We start from the raw sequence: 16,875 nt of genomic DNA on the forward strand, positions 1-16,875 counted from the left end.
GAGGAAGATGTGGAAAAGGTCAACACTGCCTTGGACGAGTTGGCCATTAAGGACGTCTAGATAGGGCAGCAACAGAAAGCGATTTGGTCCGCAGAGGAATATACCCCCCCCCCCGTATATGGTCGACAGAGCTCGAGTATTTGGATACCATTGGCAAATTGGACGTGTCTAGGCAGAAGAGATGACGGATGAAAGATGTTTTGAATATTTCCAGTTTAATGAATAAAAAAAACCTATGTGGTCCTAATGGTCTCTAGTCTCCATCTCTCCATCTCTCCATCTTTCTTTCTGTTCCCGTCTCTTTCAAACACACAGCACATTTCCCCCCACCTCTTGACCTCCTGATTGCGTGCTTGCATGAAAATATACATGGACTCCAGCCTGCTTGTTCTCTCTTCCGGGAAAGAGAGAGAGGGATCGCCCTCTTATTGCGCGGTGATGAGCGCCTTTTGAGAGAAGAAGCGGACATCGTTGTCAGAGTCCTCACTCAGCTTGACAAGGGCTGGTCTAAGCTGCTGCTCAATGAGTGGTTTCGTGTCTGGGTTCTGCGACAGCACAGGGATCAGGGCTTCTATCGACTTGGCAACATTGAAGCGGATATTGGGGATCGGGTCTGAGACTAGGTTCGTGACAGTCGGCAGGATGTAGTCGCGGATCACTTCTGGTGTCACCGCTGATGCCATCGCCTATGAATACAAAGAACAGAAGAGTATGATTAGTGAGTTAGTGAGTTAGTGACATGAAAGTGTAAAAATTGAACATCAAATTCCCCAACGACAATAGCGACATCAGGGTCCGTACCGTGATTGCAAAAATGGTAGTCATTCTGTACAGGTAGTTAGGATGTGTCCCCATGGCGAGGACCTTGGGAATAATGGTCTGCTTGGCCCACTCGACGCCAAAGACCTCTGTCAGCTTTCGGAGGTTGACCGTGGCAGCATCACGGATTGAAAACACGCTGTCGCCCAACCATGACATGCAAAGGGCTCCCAACTTCTCGTCAAAGAACTGGACTCCGAGCTGGGTTGCCAACAAGGGGATGTAATCAATGATCGCCAGTCGCACACGCCACTGCTTATCCTCTGCCAACTCGACAATTGCAGGCAACAGAGATTGCGAGAGGAGCTCAATACCAATCACTTGGTTCACAGTCTCAAGCTTTGAGATAATGTTAAGGCGCACATCCGGGAACTCGTCCTTGAGCAGCTGCAGGAACAGGGGCAAAAGATGCTCCGTCGTAGCCTCCTTTCCGAGGATGGGCGCCAGTCCGCTGATCTGCATTGCCAATGCCGCACGAACGTGTTGCGAGGTATCCGTGACCAAATCCTTGACACAGGGCAAGATGTAGTTGAGAATCGTCTCCTGATCCACCAACTTCGCGAAACCTACAAGAAAGATAAGGATGGAGTTGATTAGCGCCCTCGTGTCAAAAAAAAAAAAAAAAAAAAAAGGAAGAGAGAGAGGGGGAGGGGGGAGGGGGGGAGGAAAAGGAAGGGTAATAATCAAAGAGTAATCTGACTTACCAGGAACTTGTCCAGAAGCAGCTGTGCGAACCTCGGCTTCGTTATCCTTCAGTAGACGAACAAAGGCAACCACAAGATCCTCTCGTGTAATTTCCTGGCCGACAGCAGTACTCAACTATGTTACATGTCCCAATACCATACAAATTCTGTAAGCAATAGCTAAAAATCAAAACCAGCATGGCGTCATCGGTAATGTATACTGTGGCGATAGCATTGCAATAGTGCGGATTGCTATCCATACCTTGACAAAGTTATCTGCAATCATGTAACGAACTCTCCAGGATTTATCGGCGACCATAACCTTGAGTGTCTGCAAAAAGTAGACCTTGCTCTCCTCAGGCGAGAGCTGCTCTGCAATGGCAACAAGATCGGTCACGGTCAGCAGACGCACAGAGTCCTGCTCGTCCTGGGCCAGTTTGTTGAATAGAGGGATGATATCGGAGATGAGGTGCTCCTTGCTGAGTTTTTTGGCAAAGGTCTATTTGACAAGTATAAGCACGATGGATTTGAGTTAGTGCATCGCTCAAAGATGCCAAGGTCCACGACAGAAAGATACGTATCCAAGTACGAGTGAATTATGTCTTACTCCAAGATGCGTGGCGGCTGCACGACGAACCATGGGGGTGTCATCCATACACAACTGTCCGAAGGCCCTATTGATGTGGTTATGAGAAGACATCGAGGCAACAAAAGAATGAGTATCTGATCCTGTACATCTGATAGACCCATGATCCTGGCATTCAAGCGATCGCGCGTAACAACGAATGCTGTTAATGACTCTTCTTACTTGCGCATATCTTCCTGATGTGCTGGCGAGACCAAAGCATAGCCGCAGGCATAGAGACCCGTGGCTGAAGTGCGACTCGTGAACCAATCTCCCAGGGTGAGGCGCTTAAGCAGAGGGATATAGTATTGCTCCAGCTGGGACTGACTTAACAATGGGCAGATCTTGTTCAAGGACTCGACGGCCTATGGAACAAAAACGATACGCTTATTGTTAGTTATGATACCTATACATGAAGAAGGATGAAGTACATCGACTCTTGCAGCGTAAACACTGGTGGTAAGAGCGCGTCTTGGGCACGGTACCTTATCGCGAACCATGGTCTCCTCGACAGCAGCGAGGTTTTCCAGGGGCTGCAGCAGAATATGGGCATACTGCGCGCCTCCAATGTACTCTACAAAGTCGCCGAGCTCTCCAGCAAGGGCCAACAAAACCTCGTCTTCATCGTCGATCGATTCTAGCAGAAAGACAGGATGGATTTAGTTTTGTGCCGCTCACATCATGTATATGCTCCCAATGTAACGGAAACGGTTGTTTGGGGTTTGGTATGTTACCATCGAGAAAGGGAATCAGCTCGTCTCGGGCACGCTGTGGGCCCAGAGCCAGGGCGATGGTATTCAGTCTCTTGATGGCGTTGAGGCGGAGACTGACATCGTCGTGACGCAGCTCATCTATCAGGATCGCGATAGGGTACAGCTCCTCACTTTCGGGATTCATGACAGGCAGGCTGGATGGATGGATGAATGGATGGATGGATGGATGAATAAGCTTGATGGCAAAGGGAGAGAGAGAAAGAGAGAAAGAAAGAAAGAGATTTGTGTGTTTGAAATCTGCTTGTCTGCCGAGAATATGTACTGTACGTGAATATAGCGGTAGCGGTGGCGGTGGTAGTGATGGTGGTGCAAAGGGGCGGTTGAAGAGGATGAAGATGTCGTGATGAGAAGCGAGGCGAGTGTATTTGCATGCAGCACAACCACTTCCCCTCTTTCCCCCACCCATCCACTCTCTCACCCTCTCTCTCTCTCTCTCTTTCTCTCAACTCAACGCGCGCGCTGGAACGTGACGACAGCAATTTTTTTTTCTGGTTGTTTGTTTGCAATTAGAAAGGGGGGGAGGCCCTTGCTTTTCAGTTTATGCACCCTCCTGTCCTGCTGTCTGCTGGGGGGAATCAAAACAGACACCATTCCAGTCTCTTTTTTTTTATCTCATTCTTGCAACAAGATTTCAGCACTATGTCAGGCTACAATCCATATCTGGCGCCCTTGTTGGATAAGACACACGAACCCGTTTCTGGATTTAAATGGTATCTTTACAAGGGCTCGTGCGTGCACAGACCAATGACGTCAAGGTATCGATTCCACCAAGACTACTGGACTTTCCGGGTTATTCCTGAGCCAATTGGCAATTGGCTGCTATGGGGTGGGCATCCATGCAAGGTGCATTATCTTTCAGACAAGTGAGCTTGCACATGGCACCACAATGCATCAAACCATGGGCATGGCTGGAATACAAAGCAAGAAGGAAAAGATGCTCTAGGGTTACATGTGAACACAGATGCGCAACCACAAAGACGCATGTGTGCGTGTGCGTGCGCTTGTGCGTATTTCTGCTGCGTGCTTGTGTGTGTTTGGGTGTCCCAGGCACGGTATGGTACAAGGGCGTTGTTCCTTTTGACTTGACAAGAATGAATACATACCATCGGACTGGGCTAGGTGTCTTTTCTATCGCTGTCACTTCGTTGAGATACATGACATGTACCCGGAAGAGGAGCATGAAGATGGAGTGAAGAATGCCTGTTTTTTATTATATTTCGGGATTTTTTTCCTTTTGAGCTGGGCGTAAGCAGAAAAGCCAAAAAAAAAAAAAAAAAGAGAAAAAAGTGTGTTGACCTTGGTCTGATCGAGTTTCTTCATCTCTCTTTTCGTTCTTCTTTCTCCCGTCGACAAAAGGCAACCCTCCTCACCTCTCTCTCGTTCGCACTTAATATCCTCCATGACTTGCGCCTTCCTCTCGTCCTCATCGCTCTGCTCCACCCTCTCTTGCCTTCACTCGTTTCTCCACTCGCAATCCTATTCAGATTCAAAGTGAACAACAGCATTCTTCCTGTCTTTTGTTGACACCTCCCATTGCTCCTGAATCTCGTCTTCCCGCGTGTCGGATCGCATTCAACTCTCACAGGATACTCGCACCACCACTATGGCAGATCCAGTCATCTCTGTACGAGCCTACAACAGCGGCTCAGAGGGATCGGATCATCCTCATGACGAAGAACATGAGCGAAACTACTCTCCATTCTGTAAGTGTCCACTTTAAACTGCTTTGTTTGGTCATGTCCCGCACGAGCAACTGGCACACTCATACCCTTTGTCGCCATTTCCTAGCTGAGTACGTTGATCATTCTAAACACGATCCTGAAAAGGTCGTCGAAGTGAGTCCGAACGGGAGATACGCCAAGGTAAGCAGCAAAAAACAGGCAGTTGGCAAGCGGCATTTACAGGGACAAAGAAAGGATAAGAAAAGGGGAGGAAATGAAGGTGCGTGGTTTGAGCGTGCACGAGTATATGGTGGGAAAACGTCCTTTTTATACACAGCACTCGTGAATGCGAAGGTCATCGTTTAGTTTATCCTCAATATTCCCTCAGCGCAACCTTTTCTGTCACTCTCGGCTTCGTTTTCAATGGATTGAGCGAAGAAGAAAAAAATCGCGCACATGTTATTACCCTCATTCCCTTTAGCTATCGCCCTCCAGTTGTTGTTATCAAGGGATCATCTTACAAGGAAGGAATAAAAAAAATGCCTCATATGCAAAAAGTCCAAGTTACACCAGCACGATTCTGTAACGCGGTAGAAGAAATAAGGGCAACCTAAATCCAACGTTCTAATTTGTCTGTCCTCAATATCAAAACAATAGCTCAACAGCGTCCTGGGTAAGGGGGCCTATAAGATTGTGTACAAGGGCATCGACCACGAGGAGGGCTATGAAGTTGCTTGGAACTGTTTCCAGACCACAAGGCAGGAATATGCAGAACTCTCGCAGGAGGTCGAGATCCTGAAGCGTGTCCGCCACCCCAACATCATCAATTTTCACGACTGTTGGTACAGCAATACCGAGTTCATCTTCATCACCGAGCTCATGACATCTGGCACTCTCAGAGAGTAAGTATATCCTTCTCCGCACCAGCACTACCACCGCATAACCTGGAAAGAACATGTCACCTCTCTTTTTGCGGCAGTGTGGCAGGGCATTAACCTCCTCAGAACTGTTCTCTTTTAGATATATCCGCAAGCTGCAACATCCAAATGTCAAAGTCGTCAAGCGATGGTGTAGGCAAATTCTCAAAGGCCTCATCTACCTCCACTCATACGACCCTCCAATCATCCACCGCGACATCAAATGCGATAACATCTTCATCAACGGGGCGCACGGTGAAGTCAAGATTGGAGATATGGGAACGGCAAAGATGACGATTGGCAAGAAGTACACAGTCATTGGTATGTTAAAGGCAACATCTCTCCGGGGACATTGTATTCGTCAATTTACCCCTCATATTAATGTACCTCAATGGTAATGATGCTCATTTCATAGGCACTCCTGAGTTTATGGCCCCAGAAATGTACGAGGAAAAAGGGTATAGCGAAAAGGTCGACATCTACGCCTTTGGAATGTGCTTATTGGAGATGGTCACGGGCGAATATCCCTACAGCGAATGCAAGAACGCTGCCCAAATTTACAAGAAAGTGTCGCAGGTAGGTTATGGTTCAGCAAGATATTTATTCTATGTTTAACATGCAATTCACAAGTTGCTAATGCCGATGCTCTTTAATGTTTGCACAGGGACATAAACCAGACTGTCTTGCCAAGGTAACCGATCAAGAGGTCCTTAGCTTGATCAACCACTGCATTGCTCCTGAGCATGAAAGGTATCTTTCCTCAGCCACAAGTTGCCATATCCCTTCATTGTTTTTGAGATGGTCAAGTTCAGAGTCTTACATATTATACTGCTCATTTTAGATACTCGGCACAAGAGGCAATCGAGGACTCGTTCCTGGCATTAGAACCAGAGGTCGTAGTACGGGCGGCGAACGAGGCCCTGGACCACTTGACGCTACAGGTTGTGTTCAAGGGCATGGACAGGTTGTCGGTTAAGTTCGAGTTCAATACCAACACTGACACAGCCGAGGAGGTGGTCAACGAGATGGTGAGCACTTCGCACGAAATGGGTTTTGTGGTACAAAGATGGTGTTGGCGTCTGCTGTGTCTTACATGACCGTCTAATCTGACATCTACGATGGAAATGCGTTCGGGGGGAATTTCTTTAGATTGAAGAACAGGTGCTTCCGCAGAAGTACAAGAGATTCATCACCCACGACATCAACCGGATATTACGCGAGTTGGCAGGAACCAGCGACAAGAAGGATATTGCTGGAAGCCATCCTCCGTCATCACCCATGATGCAAAACAACCATCCCTATGGCGCCGTATCTCCCATGGCCTTGGATGTGTCCAGCCCAATGACACAAACTGCAAGCACGACAAATCTGACCCGCAGGAATTCGAATCCGGATTACGCCGGCGATGTTGAGCTTCCTTTCAAAGGTAAGGAAGGAGGTCCGAAGCGATTGGTTTGTGTTTCTGAATCTCCGCGATGGCATGGCCTCGCTGACCTTTCCTTTTGAACGTTATAGAATATACACCTAATACGCCGATCGAGGAGCTAGTCAGCGACACTGCGATGGCGTACCATCGTGGGCCTGACAAAGTCGAGGAATGGCTGCTGAAGCTGAAGGACCAGGACATCATGACAGTCGGAGATCTCAAGGACCTTCAGGATTCAGATTGGGCAGGCTTTGGCTTGACAGTCTTTGCATCAAGAGCGCTCAGGAACCGACTCTTTGGCAAGAACATCAAACGACCTAGTCCTATGACAAGATCTCCCAGCGGAACGGATGATGGCAACTAAGAGAATACTAGCCTACTTAGTAGTCGGTTCATGTACATAAGGCCGTTCACTCATCACTTCTCAACGTCTTTTCGTCGTAATATGCATATTTCATTGGTCCTTGCTGCTCGTCCTTTTTTTCTTCTTTTTTTGCTTCACCAGAACGAGATGTATAATCATCATGAGTCCTTTTGAAGTGGCAGAAGAAGGCGTCTTATCCATCTCTACTCTACCTGCACTTACAACTTCTAGACCTTTTTTTTTTTTCTTTTTCTTTTTCTTTTTCTTTTTCCTCTTTTAATCTGACAATGTACAAATGAAAGCACAATAAAAAGAAACAGGGTTTTGATATCCTTTTTATTTGCTCAATCGTCTGATGGTACAACTTCAATGCTCGATCGACTGAGGTCATGTAACAACTGGCGAATTTGTTTTGTCCGGGGTGTGTTTCCGGCCCAAGGGAGATGAAGCTGTTGTAGGCAATTCCATGACTTGGCCATCCACCGCACCGCATCCAACTGCTCGGTCTGCAACCCTGTGTTGTTATCCCATCTTGGGATCATGAACGACTGCAGAACTTGCAACGAGGCCAGCAATCCCAAGCTTGACCTAGACTTGCAAGTTGGCCCGTCTTTGAGGATCGTGAGCTTCCGCATCTTCGTCAGACGACTTAGCTGTTGGTAAACGATGTCGTCGTCTTTGATATCTTTCATGCTACTGTTGCAAGGATCATCGCTATTCTGAAACCGGAACCCGATGATGAGCGTCTCTAGATGGGTACAAGCCCAAGGCCGGAGCGCGCCAGTGTCCTGCAGGACCATATCCTCAACGTCAATCATCTGCTCGTTCCCACAAAAGCGCAACAGCTCAGGGGATCGCTCGAAGGAGGTCTGTAGCATCGCATTCGATAATCTATTCCCCTTGATATGCGTCAAATCCAGGCTCGTCAGTGCACTGTAGTACAGCGATCCGTCCACAGGCCGTGGTGGCTCCTGCAGCGGTAGGTAACCGGACCCTGTTGACGAGGGTAGCATTAGGGGCGGCAATGCCTGTGTGGGTCGCGTCCTTGTCCCTGTCCTTGTCCGCAAGATCTCCAGCATCGTCTGATCACCAAACTTCGAAAACGGCACCCCTAATCCACGCAATCTCGGAAACGCATCCAAAACCTTGAGCAAAACCTCCTCCGGCAGAGACTGGAAACACCCGGGACTGAGGTGAATGCGGACCAAATTCGGACAAGACTTTGCCAAGTCCGTGACGAACTCTGTGGACCAGTTCCATGAATGATGATGGGCCAATAAGGAGGAGCTTGCAGCGGAGGTGTAGCCTGAGATGCTCGATACTGCAGAAACAGAATGTTGGCCTCCTGTGGGGGCTGTGCCTGGGTCTTGATGAAGGTAGAGTTCTTGGAGTTGAGGGCATTCCTGGACAAGGCGAAGGAGCTCTTGATCAGTGAGACTTGTCTTGTGCAGACGCAAAATCCGGAGATGTTGTGCGGGTAAATCCAGACGCTGCTGTGTCGACTCAGATGTCGATAAGGAACCTGATGTTGGCGTTGGCGCTGGTAGTACGGATCCAGTTCCCTGAGCCTGATGGACGTTGCCATGTTTGTTGGAGTCCTCACATTCGTCGTTACTTGCGTTACTGTTGTTGTTGTTGTTGTCACCATGACCAGCCGCTGCCGTTTCGTCCTTGGATATCGTACCCTGCTGGTGAAAGGCGTCATCGAATTGCAAGGCCACAGAACTATCACAGTCTAGACTCAATAAAGACTGGCATGCGTACAAGATCTCCCTGATATGAATCTTTTGCCACGAAAAGCTATCCTCGATCCGAAGACAGGTCAGCCTCGGTAGCCGTGGCAAGATCGTCCTCAGAAACCGCCGGAGCTCCATCTCTCCTTGGACGACGAGTAGGCGCAGTCGTGGGGTCGTTGTTGATGTCAGAATCGATGTCAGATCATCCAGACAGATGTTTTCCAGCGAAGGTAGGAGCGGCTCCGCTGAAGGTGATTCCAATGCTTCTTCCCATCCTTCCTGCTTCTGCTGCTGCTGCTGCTGCTCCTGATGCTGCATCAACAACTCCAGATAGCGTCGCCTGGCCGCAGTCCTCGACCTTTTCCATTCTAGTGTCACGACCTGCGAAACGTTCTTTCGGAATAGAGCCGCAAAGGATGGGCGACTCCAGTCCTGAGACCGAATCTCGCGGAACAGCATCGGTGTGAAGAGCTTTGACCAAGTTCGACAGACCAAGGATGCTTGCAGAATCGATGTCCGATCAAGAAACTGGACTAGACTGTACAGGATCTCGGGCAGGTCAAGTGGTGAGGATGGCTAGCTTCTATGGTCTAAATACAGTCATCACCTTGAGTCTCCCTGTCAGCTTTACGGGGGTCCGTCCGGTTTTGGTATTCTTCCATCGATACTTGGCTGGGTACGTGCTATGCTGGGTCGGTTAGGTTGTTGGAAAGAAGCCGAATAAAATTGCACAGACCATGGTGTGAAATGTTAAGGGGAGCATACTTCCTCCACGATCCCAGATTGGCCACCAATAACCCAACAATGCCTCCTATTTGGCGCTATGGCATGATGGGTCACTCGGTAACATTAGTCCAAGGGCGTACATTGGAGGAGGGGATGAACGACAAGGATGTCATTTTCAAACAAGAAGGCACAAAAAAAATAGGGGTATTTCTTGTAGAGCCGCTGGTCACGACAGTTGGTCACATCCACTGGATAGGAGCAGGAGCGCAACTGCACATCATCCATCGCCTGGGTCTCTCTCCCTTTACTCGTTTCCCACTCCTCCCTTTCTCTTCCCTCCACAATCTTGCACCATCCTTATACCAGGGCAGCGTTCATAGCCAGAAGCCCGATTACTACCAAGAAGAAATCAGCATTTAATTTATCGACCACCAGACAGCCAACATCGAGAACAATGGTCGCCCTCCGGAAACTGTTCCTGAGCGGAAGCCAGCGCCAGGTCGAGGAAGAGGCGCGCACCGTTGGATTAGCCCACGCCATCCGCGACCTCATCACCGGTACCCACAAGAGCATTCGAAGGCTGTATGGCTGCATGTATTTACGGTTTATATTTTTAACACGCTCCTCCTGTCAATGGAACTACATAGGTGCGAACCATGAGGCACATCTGGACACCTACAAGAAGAAACAGGCTGTCAAGGCCCTCCAAAAAGCAGACTCAGCCCAAGTCAATGACCTCATCGCGATTCTTAAGGCCATGCCTGATCCTACGGTCGTAGAGTTCAAGACCGTTCATAACCGGGAAGCCAGCAAGCATCAGGACCATCATTCAGACCCTGCACCAGAACCACCGACACCTGGAGGGGATCATAGTAACGATGAAGGACATGCAGAGAATAGCAATCAAAAGGATGAGGGTGGGAAAATGAACGCGGAGCCGGAAGTGGACGCGGAGTCGGAAGTGGTCAAGGCACCGTCATCTTGGTGGGCGATTTCATTCTCGTCTTTAATGGCATCCATCACATCTGCGCCGTCGACTCAACAGCCCTCGGTGACTACCATCACGACGACAGTAACAACTGTCACCATGACTGAGGACGATACAGAGGACGCAACGACGAAGTCAGGAGGGTCCGAGGAAGAAACCGTCTTGGTCCGACCCGCCTCCAGCACCGACCCAATAACTCCCCCATCAGATACAAAATCCGAAAAGGGAGTAGGGACAGAGAAGCGAAAAGGAACCATCACCATGACCACGACATCATCTACAACGACCTCCGAAATCAATGCTGCGGACCAGACCATCCTCAACTCGACCCTGAACTCGATCAAGAAACAGATCGCAGCCCTTGGCAAGGCGCCGCCCACGAATGTGATTAGCGCATACACATACTGGTGGGGGTATGAGATCTACGTGCCCCACAAATGTATGTCGAAACTCCAACGGGTCACCAACACCAGTCAGATCTTTTTTGGATTCTTGAGTGGTGCTGTTGCGGGCATGCCAGGTTTGGCAGCCTTGGTTCCACTCTCGAGGATCATCTCTGCATGGGTCGGGTTCCAGTGGGCCGTTATCCAAGCGCAGGACTTGGGTAAGGGCGTTGTCCTATCGGCTACATGGTAAGGATGAATCCCTTGCTGTTCACCTTTTTTTTTTTTCTACTATGTTTTCAAGTTGAATACACAAGCTTCGTTCATTAACTGGATGTTGAATGAAATGGTAGGGTACTGCCGGTGGCATTGGCACCGAGGTCATGGGACCATCCTGGAACTGAAGAGGATCCAGCGCCCGTCGCCTGTCCGAATCCAAAGCAGAAAAAGATCAAGTCCGCGTAAACAACGCGTTCATACAACCTACCGAATACTAATAATAATAAATTCGATCTTTCTACTCTCCACATGGCTCCGGAGCGCTAATGGTATTCAGCATGAACTGAGTTGACCGAGTATAGTTTGGAGGAATTGTCTGCTTTTGCAAGGCATTAGCATAGCCTCAATATGCATGAAAATAATCCCTGTTTGGAATATGGAATACCGACAATAGTTTCGTGGCTATGAGGGCCAGCTTTGGGCTGTGCGAATGAAACGTGGATAGCCCTGACATGAAACCCAATTGTGTCCACAGCCTTATCTCTGCCTGTCTGCACTGCACTTCCTCATCACGCTGCTCCAGGACCGTTGCGCTTATCATCTGCATCCTGCATCCTGCATCCTCATTCTCTTTTTTTTTCATGTCCCTTTGCATCTCTTGATCCCAGCAGTTAAAGGTCCAGGTACCATTACATGAGCAACGACTTTCACTATGATACTGGACCTGTAGGTCATAGATCATCAGAAGAAGCACCATTGACCTCAACATCAACCCTCACGACTGAGGCCACGCGAGACATTCACTACTCAAACCCTATCCATGTTGTCACACCCCATTCCCCGCTCGGAGGCCGCGTACGGTGGGCAATCCTCGCCGCGGCCTGCCTCGTAATGTTTGGCAATTACTACGCCTTTGACAATCCGGCCTCGCTCAACCAACCTCTACAGGAATACATGCAGATGTCAGACGAGACCTACGCCTACTTCCTCAACATTCTCTATACATCCTACTCACTGCCAAATATTGTCCTGCCCTGGCTTGGTGGGTACGCTTCGGACAAGTTTGGCCATCGGAAGCTGCTCCTGTTCCTGTCGGCCATGGTCGCCTTTGGACATCTGGTCGTCTGTCTTGGAGTCGAGAGGCGTCACGTCCCAGCCATGATCCTTGGAAGGGTGCTCTTTGGGGCCGGAGAGAGTCTTGCCGTTGCCCAGTCTGCGATCACAGTCAAGTACTTTCGGGGAAAAGAACTTGCAATGGCCTTGGGAATCAATCTCTGGTAAAGCAATTGCGCGCCATTGCTTTTTACGCAAAGATGCTTAATCTCTTCGATATATATATATATGCCTAACGTCTTCATTTTGCACCCCCCAATAGTATCTCTCGATTGGGGAGTGTTCTGAACGATGTGCTCACGCCTTATATCTGGTCACAGTCGTCTGTTCCCACCGCCTTCTGGGGTGGCTTTGTGTCCTGCGTTCTCTCCTTCATGACCGCATGCGCCTTGGTGTGGATGGATCGTCGCTACGGATCGACTGTTGCGTCAGGGTTCTCTCGCCTACCTTCGCATCACGGTGGTACAAGGTTCTCGATCGATACGCCTCGACATTCATTCGACCACAGTGCAGTTGACGTAGCTGTGGTAGGACGTTATGACCCTCCTTCATTAGGCAAGACGCGTAAGTCATATGCGGACGAGGAGATCGACATGGAAGTCCTGCATGATACCGGCAATGCCCTTGGGTCCAGCGCCCGGGTCTTGAGTCGGGAACGTAAAAGAACCATGGGAGACTCGGATTTTATTACAGCCAATGGGGAACTGAACAGGACCTCTCGCCAAGGTGATGACGATAGTCAGGATGACAGTGATGGAGATGGGGATGATTTGGTCGTGTACAAAGACATGACAGCCAGCAGTTCGCCGTTTGGACAATGTCTCGCGCTTGCATTGGCTGTATTCGACTACTCGCAGTCGTTCTGGGTGCTCTTCGTCATGACTTTCCTTCTCATCGGAGTCCAAGTGCCGTTCAACAGCATCCACGCGGGATTTCTACAGATGAGGTGGTACCACAATGACCCTCAAAAAGGTATGCTGTACTCTTTGCGCTTTCAACTTTATGATTCTCTGCATAGAATTGCTTTATCCCAATTGACCCCAACCTTTATTAAAATTGCATGCTTGTTGTAGCTGCCCAGATTATGACGGTTCCTGATTTGCTCTCTGCGGTCCTGGTGCTTCCGGTCGGCTATTTTGTGGATCACTATGGTCAAAAGTCATGGCTCTTCATGTTGTGTGGACTCATCATCGGATTCTCGCACTTTGTTCTGGGTCTGATTCCTATCTCGAGCCCAGTCCCTGCGCTCATGGCCTTGGGTATATCCTCCGCCATCGGCGCTATCATTACGAGTGCCATTCCAATTCTGGTCAAAAGCCATCAGATTGCGACAGCGTAGTAAGTGTTTGAGGGGGGGGGGGAAGGGGTTTAACCAACGCTTTCTCCCTTCAATGCCACTGCGTAGGAAATATTAATTCTGACATATTTTTTTTTTGGCTGTCATCTTACATTGATATCTAGTGGAATATCCTCCTCTGCGATGAATCTCGCGTTCACAGTCTTCCCGCTAGTTGTGGCGAAACTGATGACCGTGGATCCATCCGTCTATACCTACGTCGAGGTTTTCTTTTCATGCTGTGGGTTCTGCGGCTTCCTTCTGGCGGTGCGGTTACGATGCCTAGACGTTTCTGGGGATCTGGATCGTCGGGAGATCGATAACAAGACGGAGGATTGAGGGCTTTTAAATTCACTGATGGGGACTGTGGTCGTTATAGGCAGCATTTGCATTCACACCCATGTATCGGAACAAAATTTCAGCATAGAGAACAAACAACGCGGACTGGGCTGAGGATGAAAAAATAAAAATAAAAATAAAGTGCAGAGTTCACACACAGCTATGACGATATACCCCTGAGTGGCGCCGTCTTTTCTCCACAACAATGTCCTAGTGGATGGCCGGTACGTTTGCCACGAGCGTTCAATTATCGATATTCCTGGTTTAGTGATTGTACGATTAAGAGATAATGATGATTGATACGCGTACTGGGAAGAAAGATACATAGGGCAGCAAAAAAATAAATCACGGTGCCGAAAACGAACGTGGCCATCGAAATAATAAAAAATGACGACAAAGAGGTCTTGCGCAGGACCGAAAGATGAAACAGGGATATCTTGCTGTTCAATGGTGTCGCTTGGGTTAGGTTGGGTTAGGGGAGGGGGAGGGGTTCCAGAACCACACTTTGACCTCAAAAGTTATTTGTGAGATCTCATCAATCTCCTTCCTTGCTCATCTCATGAAGAGATAACCATGATTGGGCGACATCTACTCTTCGTTCCCTTGAAACAACGATGCAATGCGTAAATACATGTGTATGTACATGTCTAGTCTAGGAAGTTTCTTTTTTCTTTTTTACCTGTTCTCTTTTCCGCGGAGAAATGCCGGATTTTTTGCGCCCGGGACTTTTTTAGAGTTTAAAGTTCTGCACACCGTCCATTCAGTTTTTTATTTTATTTTCAATCACAGCTGCATGCGGACGGATGGATACCTTTTTAATTTTACAAGGAGCGCTGTTCGAACTCAATACGTTGCTTTGTTTGAAAGTGAAATTAGAACCATAAAAGGTGCGGTGAGCTACATAGACTTGACTATAGACTAACGATCCGTTAAACAGAAAAGGAGCGCGATGGCAAAGCGGAGATGTTAAAAGCTAATCTTTGCGATAAACCCCTGCCGATCTGATTCAGTTCTCTGTCATTGATGTAAAAAGTTATTCCTGGAAGCGAACCCAGAACAGAACTGGGCGAGTCGTCTCAGTGCCTGTTCAGAAACCTCAGATGTATACCACATGTAACGTATTAGCAGTAACAACTCATCGACTGCAATTTGCTAGAGGGCACTGTCCGCTAACAGAGGATAGGATGGTGTGCTCGAGTTCTTCACCAGCGTCAAACAAGGTGGGAACGATCTAAATCGACAAGGGGGAGAGCAGACAAGGGCGAGCAATGGAGTATATTTGGGTTACATCTCCACGTTGTAGGATGTGAGTGCCGAAAGAACCATCCAGCGAGCCTTGATTGGTGCATCTCCGCACGGTATGGCCACTGAAAGAAATTCTATGGTTGTGCGCCTCAACAGTGGAGATTGAAGCGCTCAGCTCCGCCAGATCCATGAAGTCAATAACAACAACAACAACAACAAAAAACGTGGACTGATCTGTGCCATCATTGTTCATCTGATTGGGGCAATTGAGGGCAACTGTAGGTCAACTGTAGGTCAACTGAGCCCCTTTTCCCCTATTTTTTTTTTTGGTTGTTTGCAGTTCCAACCCCGCAGAGCGGGAAGGCGGGGGACAGACAAGGCAGGGGATACATCAGTTGAGAGCCCTATTTGTAAGGTTTTAATATAACTCTTTAAGTTATGCAATTGTGCATTGTCCCCTCCATGTTGTTTTGGTGCTCTCAACATCCAATCCGATCGTTGTCCGACCACAATAGGCCATTTGGCCGACCTTTTTGTTTGTCTATTTGGTGTTACCATCAAAAGGGCATGCATCTCATGTGTGGATAAACCATTGGGAGGACAGGCATAACGTAAGTCCGGCAGATGGTTCCTTGAACACCAAACACGAAGGAACAACCGAACGGCACTTAAGGAAGGCTCCACCGGTAGCCTTTCTATGCACTAGGCTGTTCTGGGTTGGAAGTTGCATCTGCGGAACGGCACTCTGAGGTTTTTGTCTGGGCCTTAGTTCTTGCATGTCGCTTTGGACTGAAACGCTCATTCCTCGCAAGCAGTTTTATCGTACATGATACCGTACAGAACAGAAAATGTGCGCGCTTGTCAGAGGAGGAGGCGTTGCCAGCTAGCGGCCAACGTTCTGAAAATGAAAAGAAAGAGCATATCAGTAACCAACAAGGCACGTCTCCTGCCTATTCATCCCGATTTCTCTAGAAAGGAGGGACTGGGGGGTGCTTTTATACTTTTCCTACCCTCCTCACGTTACCAATTGCTCGGCTCAAGAGATGTCGTAATGTTGTGCCTGAAAATCAATTGACCTCAGCCCGTTCTTGTATCTGCCTCAAATGCTTACGAGACTGGCTAAACAATGCATATCTGTTGTTTATGTGGTCTTCCACTGTCCTGGGCACGCCCACAGAGAGAGACAGCTCAATACTCTCAATACTGATTGAATATAGCTCTCATTATCAAGGCACAGCAGCAACTATTGCTCAGTCCGAACATTCCTCGTCGATCCACTCCCATAGCTCACGACCTACGCAAAAAGGAAATGAGCACACCGTAACAGGCATCTCACTCGTTGAACCCTATTGTCCTGCCTCTACATGTACGCTGGTTATACAGATCCTCCCTCTTGCTCTTCTCTAACAGCCTGTCTTGAGCACTCCAATTGCATCTCTATACATACTGCTGTAAGGGAGAAGAAAACCGTTTGACAACGCTTCTTGGTCAATGCCGTCATTTTTTTTTTTTTACGGTTGAA

General features: G+C 48.5%; 5 protein-coding genes across 5 annotated transcripts; 3 read left to right on the plus strand and 2 right to left on the minus strand.

The window, feature by feature from the left end:
• Nucleotides 1-425: 425 nt before the first annotated feature.
• On the minus strand, nt 426-3,024 carry BC939DRAFT_394145 (armadillo-type protein; the record flags this gene model as incomplete). Its single annotated transcript, XM_051552132.1, has 8 exons — nt 426-686; nt 802-1,385; nt 1,524-1,638; nt 1,765-2,001; nt 2,110-2,176; nt 2,311-2,492; nt 2,613-2,764; nt 2,862-3,024. The coding sequence occupies 8 exons, from the start codon at nt 3,022-3,024 to the stop codon at nt 426-428; spliced, it is 1,761 nt and encodes a 586-aa protein (XP_051415061.1).
• Nucleotides 3,025-4,122: 1,098 nt separating this feature from the next.
• On the plus strand, nt 4,123-7,538 carry BC939DRAFT_442672 (kinase-like domain-containing protein). Its single transcript, XM_051554425.1, has 9 exons — nt 4,123-4,603; nt 4,689-4,762; nt 5,219-5,463; nt 5,582-5,799; nt 5,894-6,054; nt 6,143-6,228; nt 6,320-6,506; nt 6,628-6,904; nt 6,994-7,538. The coding sequence occupies exons 1-9, from the start codon at nt 4,504-4,506 to the stop codon at nt 7,266-7,268; spliced, it is 1,623 nt and encodes a 540-aa protein (XP_051415062.1). The 5' UTR covers nt 4,123-4,503; the 3' UTR covers nt 7,269-7,538.
• Nucleotides 7,539-7,587: 49 nt separating this feature from the next.
• Nucleotides 7,588-9,311, minus strand: BC939DRAFT_442676 (uncharacterized protein). Its single transcript, XM_051554426.1, has one exon. It carries the CDS (start codon nt 9,140-9,142, stop codon nt 7,613-7,615), a length of 1,530 nt encoding a protein of 509 aa, XP_051415063.1. The 5' UTR covers nt 9,143-9,311; the 3' UTR covers nt 7,588-7,612.
• Nucleotides 9,312-10,472: 1,161 nt separating this feature from the next.
• On the plus strand, nt 10,473-11,613 carry BC939DRAFT_442680 (uncharacterized protein). The gene is made up of 2 exons (XM_051554427.1): nt 10,473-11,350; nt 11,455-11,613. Exons 1-2 carry the CDS (start codon nt 10,488-10,490, stop codon nt 11,564-11,566), a joined length of 975 nt encoding a protein of 324 aa, XP_051415064.1. The 5' UTR covers nt 10,473-10,487; the 3' UTR covers nt 11,567-11,613.
• Nucleotides 11,614-11,832: 219 nt separating this feature from the next.
• Nucleotides 11,833-13,917, plus strand: BC939DRAFT_442682 (major facilitator superfamily domain-containing protein). Its single transcript, XM_051554428.1, has 3 exons — nt 11,833-12,597; nt 12,696-13,405; nt 13,507-13,917. Exons 1-3 carry the CDS (start codon nt 12,014-12,016, stop codon nt 13,770-13,772), a joined length of 1,560 nt encoding a protein of 519 aa, XP_051415065.1. The 5' UTR covers nt 11,833-12,013; the 3' UTR covers nt 13,773-13,917.
• The last annotated feature ends 2,958 nt before the right edge of the window (nt 13,918-16,875 follow it).

Source organism: Gamsiella multidivaricata (assembly GCF_025024155.1).
Source record: "Gamsiella multidivaricata strain RSA 2152 chromosome Unknown BC939scaffold_13, whole genome shotgun sequence".
NCBI classification, from domain to species: Eukaryota; Fungi; Mortierellomycota; class Mortierellomycetes; order Mortierellales; family Mortierellaceae; genus Gamsiella; species Gamsiella multidivaricata.